This window comes from Scomber japonicus, chromosome 6 (genome assembly GCF_027409825.1).
Source record: "Scomber japonicus isolate fScoJap1 chromosome 6, fScoJap1.pri, whole genome shotgun sequence".
Lineage (NCBI taxonomy): Eukaryota > Metazoa > Chordata > Actinopteri > Scombriformes > Scombridae > Scomber > Scomber japonicus.
This window is the reverse complement of record NC_070583.1, coordinates 37,733,411-37,749,324: the sequence shown is the minus strand read 5'-3', so window position 1 is coordinate 37,749,324 and position 15,914 is coordinate 37,733,411. Positions and strand designations below refer to the sequence as shown.

At 44.7% G+C, this 15,914-nt stretch overlaps 3 protein-coding genes across 6 annotated transcripts in view; all 3 read right to left on the bottom strand.

Annotated features, from left to right (window-relative positions):
• Positions 1-1,345, bottom strand: part of atg16l1 (ATG16 autophagy related 16-like 1 (S. cerevisiae)) — a 21,330-nt gene extending 19,985 nt beyond the window's left edge. For all 4 annotated transcript variants that reach the window (XM_053321489.1, XM_053321485.1, XM_053321486.1 and 1 more), the window contains exon 1: positions 1,202-1,345. The gene's annotated coding sequence lies outside the window, so the exon portion shown is untranslated. The remainder of the gene's footprint in view (positions 1-1,201) is intronic.
• Positions 1,346-3,029: 1,684 nt separating this feature from the next.
• On the bottom strand, positions 3,030-4,741 carry LOC128360943 (tripartite motif-containing protein 16-like; the record flags this gene model as incomplete). Its single annotated transcript, XM_053321504.1, has 1 exon — positions 3,030-4,741. A coding segment is annotated over exon 1 (1,635 nt), but the record flags the coding sequence as incomplete, so codon positions are not given.
• Positions 4,742-6,282: 1,541 nt separating this feature from the next.
• LOC128360048 (NLR family CARD domain-containing protein 3-like) lies at positions 6,283-15,914 on the bottom strand. The gene is made up of 10 exons (XM_053320361.1): positions 15,826-15,914; positions 12,475-12,585; positions 11,306-11,384; positions 10,886-11,114; positions 8,835-10,635; positions 8,292-8,465; positions 7,547-7,720; positions 7,360-7,406; positions 6,413-6,949; positions 6,283-6,302 (listed from the first exon to the last, which is right to left on the bottom strand). The coding sequence occupies exons 1-10, from the start codon at positions 15,912-15,914 to the stop codon at positions 6,283-6,285; spliced, it is 3,261 nt and encodes a 1,086-aa protein (XP_053176336.1).

The following is a 15,914-nucleotide window of genomic DNA, read 5'->3' as shown; positions in this document are numbered from 1 at the left end:
ACAGAAACTCGGTACTAAATTAGACCCGTTATCGGTTCCTACGTTCCTCCTCCAGCTGTTTCAGGCGATGACGTCATCACTTAAAAACAGCTGGATAGAGATATATTCTGTTTCCTAAACATTGGTTCCTTCTTTTTTCACCTTTATAGAATCAATAAAATACAAACAATAGAGAGTCTAACTGGGAACACTGGTTTGAGGAACACAAGTTAAATTATTATATAGAGAAACATTAGTTATTAACTTGTGTGTTGAGAGTTAAAGGCAGACTGAACGCAGGCTTATTGAAGGATTAACAGGGTTCACATATTTTTACCAATGAATTTCAAAACTTTTACATACAATCTGAGCCTATTTCCACGACTTCATTTAAGTAGCTTAACAAAGGAAGGCCTGCATAGCTACTATAGGGAAGAGTAGCGGGGGAGCAATACTCTGCAGGGATGTATTAAAGAAATGTTGAATAAATGTTGAAATGTTAGAAGAAATCGATGTTTTTTTATATTCATAATGTGTAAATTGTTATAGTAATACAACAATGAGAAAATGATCATTACATGGATCAATTAATCATTTAAATAATGATAATATAATGGATATATACTCCAGAGGAAGCATTTGGTCCCAGATCACAAAAAAAAACAGCTAAATATATAAACTGATGGTTAGTATATTCATATTAACTGAATCTACTGGTTTTTGTCATGGTAAAAGTGTAAAAGTGTAAAAGTGTGTCATTTCATAACTTCTCCAGTAATGTCCTGACTCTGTAAAAGTATTTATACTATAGTAAAGTATCAGAGTACTACATCACTCACAATACTACAGTACTTTCACTTCTACATCTGAGTATTTGCTGATTTTATTAAGACTTTTAACACAGTAAACTATCTGAATACCTCCGTGGAAAACAAACAATCACACTGTTTACCTGAAGGGAGGATCGATTTTAAACTAATCGATACCATTGATCAGAGCTGTGGATCAGCTGTTAGCATCTCAGCTAGCACAACAACACACAAACAGGAAGAGCTAACGATGCTAACATGCTATCAGAGGGAGTCACACGTTAAAACAGGTGATATTGACCAGGAAGAGCTAACAGAGCTAACAGAGCTAACGATGCTAACAGGCTATCCGTGACTCAACATGTTAGCATCACAAACTAGCAGGCTAAAAGCTCCATGAATGACCAACTCACACATCTAACTGCGGCCGGACTCTGGCTCTGATCCTCGGCTGAACCTCCGCTGACTGCTCGGTGTCTCTGTCGGTGGTTTCAGGTGTTAAACGGTCCCGTTCCTCCCGTTAACCGACAGCTGCTGCTTCGCTCCAGCTCACCGCCATTTTGGCTCCAGTGGCCGACTTCCTGGACTGACGCGCGAATATGACTCTTGGTTTATATTGGCGCGTTGAGTGACGTAGAATGCAGTATTACAGTAAAAGTACTGCAGTATTATAGTGATGTAGTATGCAGTATTACAGTAAAAGTACTGCAGTATTATAGTGATGTAGTATGCAGTATTACAGTAAAAGTACTACAGTATTATAGTGATGTAGTATGCAGTATTACAGTAAAAGTACTGCAGTATTATAGTGATGTAGTATGCAGTATTACAGTAAAAGTACTGCAGCATTATAGTGATGTAGTATGCAGTATTACAGTAAAAGTACTGCAGCATTATAGTGATGTAGTATGCAGTATTACAGTAAAAGTACTGCAGTATTATAGTGATGTAGTATGCAGTATTACAGTAAAAGTACTGCAGTATCATGAGTGATGTAGTATGCAGTATTCCAGTAAAAGTACTGCAGTATTATAGTGATGTAGTATGTAGTATTACAGTAAAAGTACTGCAGTATTATGAGTGATGTAGTATGCAGTATTACAGTAAAAGTACTGCAGTATTATAGTGATGTAGTATGCAGTATTACAGTAAAAGTACTGCTGTACTATAGTGATGCAGTATGCAGTATTCCAGTAAAAGTACTGCAGTATTATAGTTATGTAGTATGCAGTATTACAGTAAAAGTACTGCAGTACTATAGTGATGCAGTATGCAGTATTACAGTAAATGTACTGCAGTATTATAGTGATGTAGTATACAGTATAACAGTAAAAGTACTGCAGTATTATGAGTGATGTAGTATGCAGTATTACAGTAAAAGTACTGCAGTATTATAGTGATGTAGTACGCAGTATTACAGTAAAAGTACTGCAGTATTATAGTGATGTAGTATGCAGTATTACAGTAAAAGTACTGCAGTATTATAGTGATGTAGTATGCAGTATTACAGTAAAAGTACTGCAGTATTATAGTGATGTAGTATGCAGTATTACAGTAAAAGTACTGCAGTATTATAGTGATGTAGTATGCAGTATTACAGTAAAAGTACACAAGCTTTGAATGAGAAGAAAACACTTTGATCACTGTTGATAAAATGGTGTTTATTGATTATTGAAGCTTCAGATTGTTGACACATCCAATCAGTAAAGTGTGATCAATGATTTCATGTTCAGATTGACTTCATCCACACAGTCAGTTAGTGTAACCCAGAATGTCAGCTATGTACAAGAACATCATTAATGATTATTATCATGATCATTACAGTTTGATTGAACATTTCTTTATGAATTTACAAAGTGATGAGAACAAAATATCTGTGATGAAGGAAGTTCTGCTGTTTTCTCTGTTTAAGAAAAAACAGACACAAATACATCAATACAAACATGAAACTAACATTTAGAACAAAGAGAAGTTCACATTTTCATCTGAAGAAATGTCAGTGAAGGTTAAAAACATGGTGATGAGCAGTGAGAGCCTCCATGGATAAAAACACACAGGAAAAAGTCACATTTAAAGAAACTGAACATATAACCGACACATACATAAAGTAAACAAAGTGTTGAATATCACTATTAGCATGTCAGCTGATCTCTGAGCAGCTCAGAAACATGGAGACAAAAACATGAAGAATTACAACATCTGACACATGAAGTCTGAAATGACTTCTGTCTATTTCACTTTACACAACTCAGCTGTGTCTCCAACCCAAAGTCCAGCATAGAGAGGCTGAGTGAATGTGGTCTGGACTCTGTGGAAGAGAGTCATGGTTTTAGAGATGCTGTAGAAGGACAGAATACCTGCTCTGTGATCCAGGTACACTCCGACTCTGGAGGAACGAGGACCTGAGACGCGAGTTTCAATGTTGTTGAAGTAAAATAAATACATGTTAGAGTAACAATATAAAGACCAAGATTTGTTATTACATCCAAATATAGATTCACTTCCTGCTCTGCTGATATTCTTGTATGCAACTGATACAAAAACTCTTCCTCTCCTCTCCACCTCCCAGTAACAACGTCCAGTCAGACTCTCTCTACTCAGGACCTGCCACTGATCAGTGAATCTGTCTGTGTGACTAGAATAAGACTGATGTTGACTCGTATGTTCTACTTTTCTGTTCCCCTCAGATAATAACAGATCTGTGTTTACTGTGTTTGGATCCAGAGTGATTTCACGTGAATATTTTAAGAACTCAGCTCTGGTCTTGGGTCCTGGTTCTGGCAGTATAACCACTTCAGTCACTGCTGCTGAGATGTTTGTCCATTTGTCCCTCAGGATGTCCTGTAGTTTATCTCTGAGCTCTGACACAGCTGCTGTCACATCCTCAAAGTATCTGAGAGGACGGATATTGATGCTGGAGTCTGTAGGTTCACTGAGTTGTGACACTGAGGGGTAGTTGTGTAGAAACTGGTTGTGATCCTCTGTGTGTGAGAGCTGCTTCAGTTCAGCGTCTTTCCTCTTCAGCTCAGTGATCTCCTGCTGCAGGTTCTCCTGAAGCTCTTTGACTCCACTCACTTCAGTTTCCTGCTGAGATCTGATCTGCTGCTTCACATCAGAGCTTCTTTTCTGGAGGAGACGGATCAGCTGAGTGAAGATCTTCTCACTGTCCTCCACTGCTTTATCAGCAGAGCGACTGACAGATTCCACCTCCTGTTGAAGCAGCTTCACATCTTTCTCTCTGTCCTGGATTCTCTGCTGGATGTTTAGTCGACTCACCTCGAGCTCTCTCTGCCTCTCAGTCCTTTCTGCTGCAGCTGGGACTGTGTCGTGGCCTTTATGATCCTCCACAGAGCAGAGAGAACAGATACTCTGCTGATCAGTGCGGCAGAAAATCTCCATCATCCTACCATGACGAGAGCAGATGTTCTCCTGGAGCTTCTTGGAGGGCTCCACCAGCTTGTGTTTTTTAAATGTAGGTGATTCATAGTGAGACTGGAGGTGATTCTCACAGTAAGAGGCCAGACACACCAGACAGGACTTGAAGGCTTTCAGCTTCCTCCCAGTGCAGACATCACAGGCCACATCTTCAGGTCCAGCATAGCAGTGATCAGCAGGAGCAGCTTGGAGTCCAGTCTTCTGCAGCTGCTCCACTAAAGCTGCTAACATGGTGTTTTTCTTCAGGACAGGCCTCGGTGTGAAGGCCTCTCTGCACTGAGGGCAGCTGTAGATCTTCATCTGATCCTCTGCGTCCCAGAATCCTTTAATACAGCTCATACAGTAGCTGTGTCCACAGGGAAGACCCACCGGATCCTTCAGTAGATCCAGACAGATTGAACAGGAGAAGGTTTCTCGGTCCAGCTGATCTCTCTGTGCCATTTCAGCTCTCAGAGGCAACGACTGTCTGAGTTTCACTTCCTGTTACTAAACTTCCGTGTTTCTGCTGAATGCAGCCTGACGGCTCTGTGACGCATCGGTAGATCTGAGGTAAGGAAACAACTGTTTCCTCATTTACAGTAAAGTCTCAGTTAAAAGCTGCTCAACATTTACCTTTACTGCTATGTACAAATACTCCATTACAAGTAAAAGTACTGCAGTATTATGAGTAATGCAGTATGCAGTATTACAGTAAAAGTACTGCAGTATTATAGTGATGTAGTATGCAGTATTACAGTAAAAGTACTTCAGTATTATAGTGATGTAATATGCAGCATTACAGTAAAAGTACTGCAGTATTATAGTGATGTAGTATGCAGTATTACAGTAAAAGTACTGCAGTATTATAGTGATGTAGTATGCAGTATTACAGTAAAAGTACTTCAGTATTATAGTGATGTAATATGCAGCATTACAGTAAAAGTACTGCAGTATTATAGTGATGTAGTATGCAGTATTGCAGTAAAAGTACTGCAGTATTATAGTGATGTAGTATGCAGCATTACAGTAAAAGTACTGCAGTATTACAGTAAAAGTACTGCAGTATTATAGTGATGTAGTATGCAGTATTACAGTAAAAGTACTGCAGTATTATAGTGATGTAGTATGCAGCATTACTACAATACTACTTTATATACAGTTAGCTAGTTTATACTACTTTATATACAGTTAGCTAGTTTATACTACTTTATATACAGTTAGCTAGTTTACACTACTTTATATACAGTTAGCTATTTTACTCTACTTTATATACAGTTAGCTAGTTTACTCTACTTTATATACAGTTAGCTAGTTTATACTACTTTATATACAGTTAGCTAGTTTACACTACTTTATATACAGTTAGCTAGTTTACACTACTTTATATACAGTTAGCTAGTTTATACTACTTTATATACAGTTAGCTAGTTTACACTACTTTATATACAGTTAGCTAGTTTATACTACTTTATATACAGTTAACTAGTTTAGTCCAGTGGTTCCCAACCTAGGGGTGGGGCCCCTCCAAAGGGTCGGCAGATAAATGTGAGGGCTGCTGAGATGATTAATGGGAAAGAAGAAAAAACAAAGTTCTGATACATGAATGTGTTTTCAGTTTTTGGACTTTTTCTCTAATCTTTGATTTTTGCTGAAATATTGGATCATTTGAACATTTATTGAAATGAAAGCATGTGAGAAGTTTAGAGGGAAAAATCAGTATTTGGTGGAGCTGTTAACAACTCATAGACATCTGAACTGTGAGCCGACTACACACTGCTTTCTGGTTTCATCTTTAACAATGTGTTGTATTTTAAAAGCTTGTTGTATTATCCATTGTGTCAGTAAAGTGAGGATGCTTTCAACAACAGCAGAGTCAACTGAGACTAATCAATGAATCATGTAGAAGGAAAATAACTGAGTGTTTGAGTCTGAGACAGATCTGCCTCACAGTGCAGAGTGTGTGATGTTTGATTTCAGCAGCTGATCTTCAGTCAGCAGAGTTTCTGTCCACAGAGAGAGCAGGATTACTATTGCAACAACACATCATCAGTAGGGTAAAACTAACCTGTCTCACGACGGTCTAAACCGAGCTCACGTTCCCTATTAGTGGGTGAACAATCCAACACTTGGTGAATTCTGCTTCACAATGATAGATAAGAGCTGACATTGAAAGATCAAAAACAGGAGAGACTCTCCCTCCTACAGAGGACACAGAGACACTGAGGAACCAGACTTGGACCAGAACCCAAATCCAGCATACAGAGGTTCAGTGAATGTGGTGTTGAAGGTGTGGAGGTGGATCAGTGTGTCAGAGGAGACTCTGTAGAAGGACAGAGTGCCAGCAGGACAGTCCACATACACTGCTACTCTGTTAGAGACAGAGGAGGAGGAGGAGGAGGAGGAGGAAATGTTTGTTCTTCTGATATTGTGCCAGACAGAGTAACCAGCAGCAGAGCAGTCCAGACTCCAGGACTGATCATTCCATCCAAACCAACAGTCGTTATTGCCTCCTTTCCTGCTGATTCCTCTGTAACTCACTGATATATTAACTCCTGCTCTCCACTCGACCTCCCAGTAACAGCGACCAGTCAGAACATTTCTACACAGCAGCTGAGGACAGTAGTCAAAACTGTCTGGATGATCAGGATATGACTGAACCTCCTCCACACATGTCACCTTCCTGTTGTTGTCAGACAGTTTAAGGTTTCTGTTCATTGTATTTGGATCCAGTTCCAGTTCACAGGCATCTGATGGAGAGAACGAGACACAATACAGCTGCAGTTTATCATCTGTTGATTTATTAACTACTTTACTGAAACCATTCAAACTTAAAGCATCTCCATGACAACTCAGTTCAGTTAGAACATGAACAGTCGACATGACAGTGATATTCAGTAATATTCATGTTTGTTCATCAGGTTTGGTGTAAAGTGAAGGTCTTTGCACATCAAGTCTGTTATTTTCATCTCAAACTGTCGTTTGTTACAAACACATTTTTGTCCAAACAGCTGAAGTCAGTATGAATTAATTAACTTTATCTGTTCATCCATTTCTGACTAAACACATTTTCCATCAGTTTGAACTTTTTTCACTTCTTTTACATATTTCATCCAGTTTTTCTCAAAGTTCTCATGAGTCAAACTGAAAACACACTCACACTTCCTCACACCAGGTTTCAGTCTTTGCAGTCCACCATGGTCCATCCTGGAGGAAGAGACAAAGACACAATCAGCTTCATACACCTTCTCTCATATCCACCATTAAACATGAACCAGAGTCCCTCAGTTAGTGAGAGTGTCTGTCCATCTGTCCATACCTGAGAGTGTCCACCTGTCTATCCATACCTGAGAGTGTCCAGTCTCCAGTGTGGATCCTCCAGTCCAGCAGACAGAAGCTTCTCTCCTGAGTCTCCTGGATGATTGTAGCTCAGGTCCAGCTCTCTCAGATGGGAGGGGTTGGAGCTCAGAGCTGAGGCCAGAGAAGCACAGCCTTCCTCTGTGATCAGACATCCTGACAGACTGAACACACGCAACAGTTCATCTAATGAGCTTAAAAACATTCTCAACTGAATAAACAGGATTTTATCCTTCAGGCCTTTATGTTCACAATGCACATTGAGTCTTCATTGAAGATTAAATGACAGAAACATAAATCCTGACTCACGTGTTGGTGTGGAAGTAGTTTTACTTACCGTATACTTGATGTTACATCACTTCAGCTCAGACAGTACAATAAATCTTTTTGGTATCATAAACTCTTCATGTAAACTGGAAACTGAGGAGAAGCCAAAAATATGACTTTATATATACAGTAATAAAACTGACCTGAGAGTTTTCAGTCCACAGTGTGGACTCTCCAGTCCAGCAGAAAGCTGCTTCACTCCTGAATCCTGCAGGTTGTTGTTACTCAGGTCTAGATCTCTCAGACTAGAGAACTGGGAGCTGAGAACTGAGGACAGAGCTGCACAGCTTCTCTTTGAGAGGTTACAGTCAGTCAACCTGGAGAAGAATTTTAATAAGTTAATTCAAAGATCCAATTAAGACAATAAAGGCTTGGTGGGTAAACGTTGACAGATAATTTAATCCTGACCTGAGCATTTCCAGTCCACAGTGTGGACTCTGCAGTCCAGCAGACAACTGCTTCACTCCTGAGTCCTGCAGGTTGTTGTTACTCAGGTCCAGATCTCTCAGACTAGAGGACTGAGAGCTGAGAAGTGAGGACAGAGCTGCACAGCTTCTCTCTGAGAGGTTACAGCCACTCAACCTGGAGAAGAATTTTAATAAGTTAATTCACAGATCCAACATATAAAGACAATAAAAGCTTGGTGGGTAAACTTTTACAGACAACTGAATCCTGACCTGAAGGTTTCCAGTCCACAGTGTGGACTCTCCAGTCCAACAGACAGCTGCTTCACTCCTGAATCCTGCAGGTTGTTGTTACTCAGGTCCAGATCTCTCAGACTAGAGGACTGGGAGCTGAGAACTGAGGACAGAGCTGCACAGCTTCTCTCTGAGAGGTCACAGCCACTCAACCTGGAGAAGAATCAGCAGAACAAAAGAATTGCAAACATTACTTTTCTTCATTGAGCAAAGATGAAACTACATTAATCTGGATAGTTCTGTGTGCACCTACAGAGATTTGTTGGAGGCTTTGACCACTGGCAGCAGCCTCAGAAGAGCCTCCTCTGAAGCAGAGTATTTCTTCAGGTCAAACACGTCCAGATCTTTTTCTGATGACAGTAAGATGAAGACCAGAGCTGACCACTGAGCTGGAGACAGTTTATCTGTGGAGAGACTTCCTGATCTCAGGGACTGTTGGATCTCCTCCACTAGAGAACGATCATTCAGTTCATTCAGACAGTGGAACAGATTGATGCTTCTCTCTACAGACACATTCTCACTGATCTTCTTGATGTACTCAACTGTTTTCTGATTGGTCTGTGTGCTACTTCCTGTCTTAGTCAGCAGACCTCGCAGCTGCTTCTGATTGGTCTGCAGTGAAAGACCCAGGAGGAAGCGGAGGAACAAGTCCAGGTGTCCATTTGGACTCTTTAAGGCCTCATCCACAGCTCTCTGGTAGAAACGTGTTGGTTCAGGTTTGTCTTTAAAGACTTTAGACCACCTGGATGTTGTTTGTTCTTCTACCAGCAGATTGACTCCAGCCTTGATGAATGTCAGATGGACATGAAGAGCAGCCAGAAACTCCTGAACACTCAGATGGACGAAGCAGAACACCTTGTCCTGGTACAGCCCTCTCTCCTCTTTAAAGACCTGTGTGAACACTCCTGAGCACACTGAGGCTGCTCTGATATCGATGCCACACTCTGTCAGGTCTGATTCATAGAAGATCAGGTTGCCTTTCTGTAGCTGCTCAAAAGCCAGTTTTCCCAGAGACTCAATCATCTTCCTGTTCTCTGGACTCCAGTGTGGATCTGTCTCAGTTCCTCCATCATACTTGACCTTCTTCAGTTTGGCTTGAACCACCAGGAAGTGGATGTACATCTCAGTCAGGGTCTTGGGCAGCTCTGCTCCCTCTCTGCTTTTCAACACATCCTCCAGAACTGTAGCAGTGATCCAGCAAAAGACTGGGATGTGGCACATGATGTGGAGGCTTCGTGATGTCTTGATGTGGGAGATGATGGTGTTGGCCTGTTCCTCATCTCTGAATCTCTTCCTGAAGTACTCCTCCTTCTGTGGGTCAGTGAACCCTCTGACCTCTGTCACCATGCCGACACACTCAGGAGGGATCTGATTGGCTGCTGCAGGTCGTGTGGTTATCCAGAGGCGAGCAGAGGGAAGCAGTTTCCCTCTGATGAGGTTTGTCAGCAGCACATCCACTGAGGTGGACTCTGTAACATCAGTCAGGATCTCAGTGTTGTGGAAGTCCAGAGGAAGTCGACACTCATCCAGACCGTCAAAGATGAACACAACCTGGAACTCTTCAAACCTGCAGATTCCTGCTTCTTTGGTTTCAGTAAAGAAGTGATGAACAAGTTCCACCAAGCTGTACTTTTTCTCTTTCACCACATTCAGCTCTCTGAAAGTGAATGGAAATGTGAAGTCTATGTCCTGGTTGGCTTTGTCTTCAGCCCAGTCCAGAGTGAACTTCTGTGTTAAGACTGTTTTCCCAATGCCAGCCACTCCCTTTGTCATCACTGTTCTGATTGATTCATCTATTCCAGGTGAGGCTTTAAAGATGTCTTCTTGTCTGATTGTTGTTTCTGGTCTGTCTGGTTTCCTGGATGCTGTTTCAATCTGTCTGACCTCATGTTCATCATTGACCTCTGCAGTCCCTCCCTCTGTGATGTAGAGCGGTGTGTAGATCTGATTCAGAAGGGTTGGGTTTCCTGCTTTAGCGATCCCCTCAAACAGACACTGGAACTTCTTCTTCAGTTTAGACTTGAGTTTACGGCGACACTTTGCAGCACGAGCTCCTGAATGAACAAACAACAAATGAAATCAGTGAGTGTATCCTACAGAAAGTCTAGATATCTGAACATGTAAGTGTGTCTGTGTAGTTTTTCCTCCTCCATCAGTTTTATTCAGCTCATCAGTGGAGGACAAACAGCCTCTGATCTGATGCAGATGTGTGCAGCATATTTACAGCAGAGTTTGAAATATAAACCTCTCCCATGTTGCCTCCATTTCCTCTGCATCATGTTAAATCTGTTAAAATCCTCTTACTGCTCTGCAGACGCTCAGCCAGCTCCTCCTGCTTCATTCTCCTCAGGAAGTGCACTGTGATCTTCAGAAATGCCTCTCTGCTGCTCCTCCTCTGCTCTTCCTCCTCACCGTCCAACACCTCCTCATCCTCACTCTGACTCTCTAAGCATTCTGGGTCATCTGGACTCAGACCCCTCTGGACTCTCTTCAGTTCGTTCTTCACAAAAGTGAGGATGTTCTCCTCCAGCAGCTGGAACAGAAAGATAAAGTGAATATTTCATTTAAACTGGTAGAACACAACATGTGATTCATGTGTCAGTCTGAAGGCCTGCTGGTCTAAACAGAGCAGCATGGACACTGTTAGGACCTGAATGCTACTTTATTATTTCATCTGTGGTTGATGGAGTTAATAGTAAAAGGTGTGTTTGTACATGTACACACCATAAATATGGAGTCCAGCTGTGTTTGATGCTGCTGTGCAGACTGATCACTGGGAACCTCTGAGCTCTGCTGCTGAACTCTGTGGAGAGAACATCACGTTTAAGGACATTTAATGACTAAAAAGATGTTGTGTCATGATGACAAAATCCTGTAAATGCCGCTTTGATTACTGGATGTCAAATTCTTACCTTCCATCGGCAGGTTGTCCATCTTTAAACTTAATAGGACGAGGCATAGACCAGTCACTCTTCATGGACCCACAGCTGGGTTCAGGAGAGTCTGCTCTCTGCTGCTGCATCCTTATATGAATAAAGAAGTGAAAAAAACATGTAGTCAACACCAAAGAACTGCTGTCCAGCTTCACTGAGTCTCTGCTGTCCAGCTTCACTGAGTCTCTGCTGCCCAGCTTCACTGAGTCTCTGCTGTCCAGCTTCACTGAGTCTCTGCTGTCCAGCTTCACTGAGTCTCTGCTGTCCAGCTTCACTGAGTCTCTGCTGTCCAGCTTCACTGAGTCTCTGCTGTACAGTGCCTCCACAGACACCCAGCCAGCTCCCAAAACATCAGCCCCCCTGCTGAGGTCCTCCTGTCTCTTGGTCTCCTTTCTACATGGTTTTGTTGACACCTTGGTCTCCAAAGTTTCTGTCCTGAACAGCTCTTTCAGCCTCTAGAGTTGTCCTGTCCATCTGTCCTGCCTTCTTTCTACTCTTTGTTTTCTCCTTCCTGACCAGCCTGGAGGGACATTTGGGAGCTGTCCCTTGAGGGGGCGACTGTCATGATTCCTGTTTAAGCTCTGTTTGTGTTGTCCTGTCTGTTTCTGTCCCTGCTTTCAGTTTCAAACCCACCTGCTCACCTGCTGCCACTGTGTAATTCCCTCATCAGCTCCTCACTACATATACTGCTCTCCTACAGTTTCTTTCATTCTAGACACTAGATTGTGATGCTGTTCCTGTCTGTTCCTGTTCCTCTTGTTATCTGTTCCTGCTGGTTTCAACCTTATTTGAACTGCTTTCCCTTTATGGTCTGTAAGCCTGTCTGTTGGTTTCTGAGCATTAAAGCTGTTTCCATTTAACCTGTCTGTGGTGTTTGTGCCTGGTTCACCTGCTCCGCCCCACATAACACAGGAGGTTTATTCAGCCCAAACAGCCAACCAACCATTTCTAACTTCTTACCTTCCATCAGCAGGTTGTCCATCTTTAAACTTAATAAGATGAGGCATAGACCAGTCACTCTTCATGGACACACAGCTGGGTTCAGGAGAGTCTGCTCTCTGCTGCTGCATCCTGATACAAACAAACATTGAACAAATCAAAGAGTTTAAAAAGATGAATTTTGAGCAGACTGTCAGCAGCTGAAGTTTTAGAAGCAGAATGAACATCAGTAAGAAGACAGTGGATGATAAATGTTCTCCTGTTCATCAAAACATCATCTGATGAAAGATGCTGTCTCATCTTAGTTGATTAGTTGACTAATCAGTAGTTGAGCTCTTTGTACCGTACCATCTTCTTCCGCTTTATCCGGGATCGGGTCGCAGGGGCAGCAGCCTAAGTAGGGAAGCCCAGACTTCCCTTTCCTCAGCCACTTCGTCTAGCTCTTCCCGGGGGACCTCAAGGTGTTCCCAGGACAGCCGAGAGACATAGTCTCTCCAGCATGTCCTGGGTCTTCCCTGGGGTCTCCTACCGGTGGAACATGCCCTGAACACTTCACCAGGGAGGCGTCTGGGAGGCATCCTGATTAGATGCCAGAGCCACTTCATCTGGCTCCTCTCGACGCGGAGGAGCAGCGGGTGTGTACTCCGAGCTCCCTCCAGATAGCTGAGCTTCTCACCCTATCTCTAAGGGAGAGCCCAGCCACCCTATGGAGGAAGCTCATTTCGGCCACTTGTACCCGCAATCTTGTTCTTTCGGTCACTACCCAAAGCTCATGACCATAGGTGAGGGTAGGAACGAAAATCGACTGGTAAATCAAGAGCTTTGCTTTTCGGCTCAGCTCTCTCTTCACCACGACGGATCTGTGCGCAGTACTGCAGATGCCGCACCAATCTGCCTGTCGATCTCACACTTCATCCTTCCCTCACTCGTAAACAAGACCCCGAGGTACTTGAACTCCTCCACTTGGGGCAGGATCTCATCCCCGACCCGGAGAGTGCACTCCACCCTTTTCCGGTTGAGGACCATGGCCTCGGATTTGGAGGTGCTGATTCTCATCCCGGCCGCTTCACATTCGGCGGCGAACCGATCCAGTGAGAGTTGGAGGTCAGGGTCTGATGAAGCCAACAGGACCACATCATCTGCAAAAAGCAGTGACCCAATCCTGAGGTCACCAAACCGGACCCCCTCGACGCCTTAACTGCGCCTAGAAATCCTGTCCACCAAAATTATGGACAGGATCGGTGACAAAGGGCAGCCCTGGCGGCCCGTATTAGGGGGTCCGATACTCCCTACTCCCAGAGAACCCCCCACAGGATATCCCGAGGGACACGGTCAAATGCCTTCTCCAAGTCCACAAAACACGTGTGGACTGGTTGGGCAAACTCCCATGCACCCTCAAAGATCCTGTAGAGGGTGTAGAGGTGGTCCACAGTTCCACCACCTGGACGAAAACCAGACTGCTCCTTCTGAATCCGAGATTCGACTATCTGTCAGACCCTCCTCTCCAACACCCCCGAATAGACCTTACGAGGGAGGCTGAGGAGTGTGATTCCCTGTAGTTGAAACACACCCTCTAGTCCCCCTTCTTAAAAAGAGGGACCACCACCCCAGTCTGCCAATCCAGAGGCACTGCCCCCAATGTCCACGTGATGCTGCAGAGTCGTGTCAACCATGACAGCCCCACAACATCCAGGATCTTGAGGAACTCGAGTCGGGTCTCATCCTGCCACCGATGGGCCCTGCCACCGAGGAGCTTTTTGACCACCTCTGCGACCTCTGCCCCAGAGATAGGGGAGCCCACACCCGAGTCCCCCGGCCCTGCTTCCTTACCGGAAGGCGTGTCGGTGGGATTGAGGAGGTCTTCGAAGTATTCCTTCCACCGATCCACAACGTCCCGAGTCGAGTTCAGCAGCGCACCGTCCCCACCATATACAGTGTTGACAATGCACTGCTTCGCCCTCCTGAGACGCCGGATGGTGGTCCAAAATCTCTTTGAAGCCGTCCGGAAGTCGTTTTCCATGGCCTCACTGAACTCCTCCCATGTCCGGGTTTTTGCCTCAGTGACCGCTGCAGCTGCACTCCGCTTGGCCTGCCGGTAACTGCCTGCTGCCTCCAGAGTCCCACAGGCCAATAAGGTCCTATAGGACCCCTTTAGCTTGACGGCATCCCTTACCGCCGGTGTCCACCAGCGGGTTCGGGGATTGCCGCCACGTCAGGCACCGACCACCTTGTGGCCACAGCTCCGGTCAGCCACCTCAACAATGGAGGCACGGAACATGGCCCACTCGGACTCAATGTCCCCCGCCTCCCCCGGTACATGGTCAAAGCTCTCCCAGAGGTGGGAGTTGAAACTCTCTCTGACAGGAGACTCTGCCAGACGTTCCTGGCAGACCCTCACAATATGTTTGGGTCTGCCAGGTCTGATCGGCATCCTCCCCCACCATGGGAGCCAACTCACCACCAGGTGATCAGTTGACAGCTCCGCCCCTGTCTTCACCCGAGTGTCCAAGACATGCGGCCGCAAGTGCGAAGACACGACTACAAAGTCAATCATCGAACTGCAGCCTAGGGTGTCCTGGTGCCAAGTGCACATATGGACCCCCTTATGCTTGAACATGGTGTTCGTTATGGACAATCAGTGAACGAGCACAGAAGTCCAATAACCGAACACCACTCGGGTTCAAATCGGGGGGGCCATTCCTCCCAATCACACCCCTCCAGGTCTCACTGTCGCCGCCAACGTGAGCGTTGAAGTCCCCCAGCAGAACGAGGGAATCCCCAGGGGGAGTGTTTTCCAGCACCCACTCCAAGGAGTCCAAGAAGGGTGGATACTCTGAACTGCTGTTTGAACCATAGGCACAAACAACAGTCAGGATCCGTCCCCCCACCCAAAGGCGGAGGGAGGCTACCCTCTCGTCTACCGGGGTAAACCCCAACATACAGGCACCAAGCCCGGGGGCAATAAGTATTGCCACCCCTGCCCAGCGCCTCTCACCAGTGGCAACTCCAGAGTGGAAGAGAGTCCAACCCCTCTCGAGAAAACTGGTTCCAGAGCCCTTGCTGTGCGTCGAGGTGAGGCCGACTATATTTAGCCGGAACTTCTCAACCTTGCACACCAGCTCAGGCTCCTCCCGCCAGAGAGGTGACGTTCCACATCCCTAGAGCTAGCTTCTGCAGCCAAGGGTCAGACAGCCAAGGTCTCCGTCCCCGGCTGCCGCCCAGCCCGCTACATACAAAGTTAGTTGTTCATTCTGAGTTATTGTGACTTATTATTCAGTAGTTGAGTGTCAGATGTGACAGTGAGTTTGAATAATGATGGTGGAGTGATGTGAGTGGAGAACAGTGATGGACAGTTAGAGATCCTCATCTCACCTCTGAGCTTTGGTCTGGCTGTCATGTTCCCCACACAGAGAGCTTTTAGAGGGAGGGACTCCCTCCTCTCTGTCCTCACACTGATCCAT

Bases quoted from the DNA above. Each gene is read 5' to 3' on its own strand.
- LOC128360048 (XM_053320361.1), bottom strand. From the start codon at position 15,914: ATGGATCAGTGTGAGGACAGAGAGGAGGGAGTCCCTCCCTCTAAAAGC. The intron at 8,466-8,834 runs GTAGGTGCACAC...ATTCTTCTCCAG, and splicing joins AAAGCCTCCAACAAATCTCT to GTTGAGTGGCTGTAACCTCT. The intron at 6,950-7,359 runs GTGAGTGTGTTT...TCTCTCCATCAG, and splicing joins GAAACCTGGTGTGAGGAAGT to ATGCCTGTGAACTGGAACTG.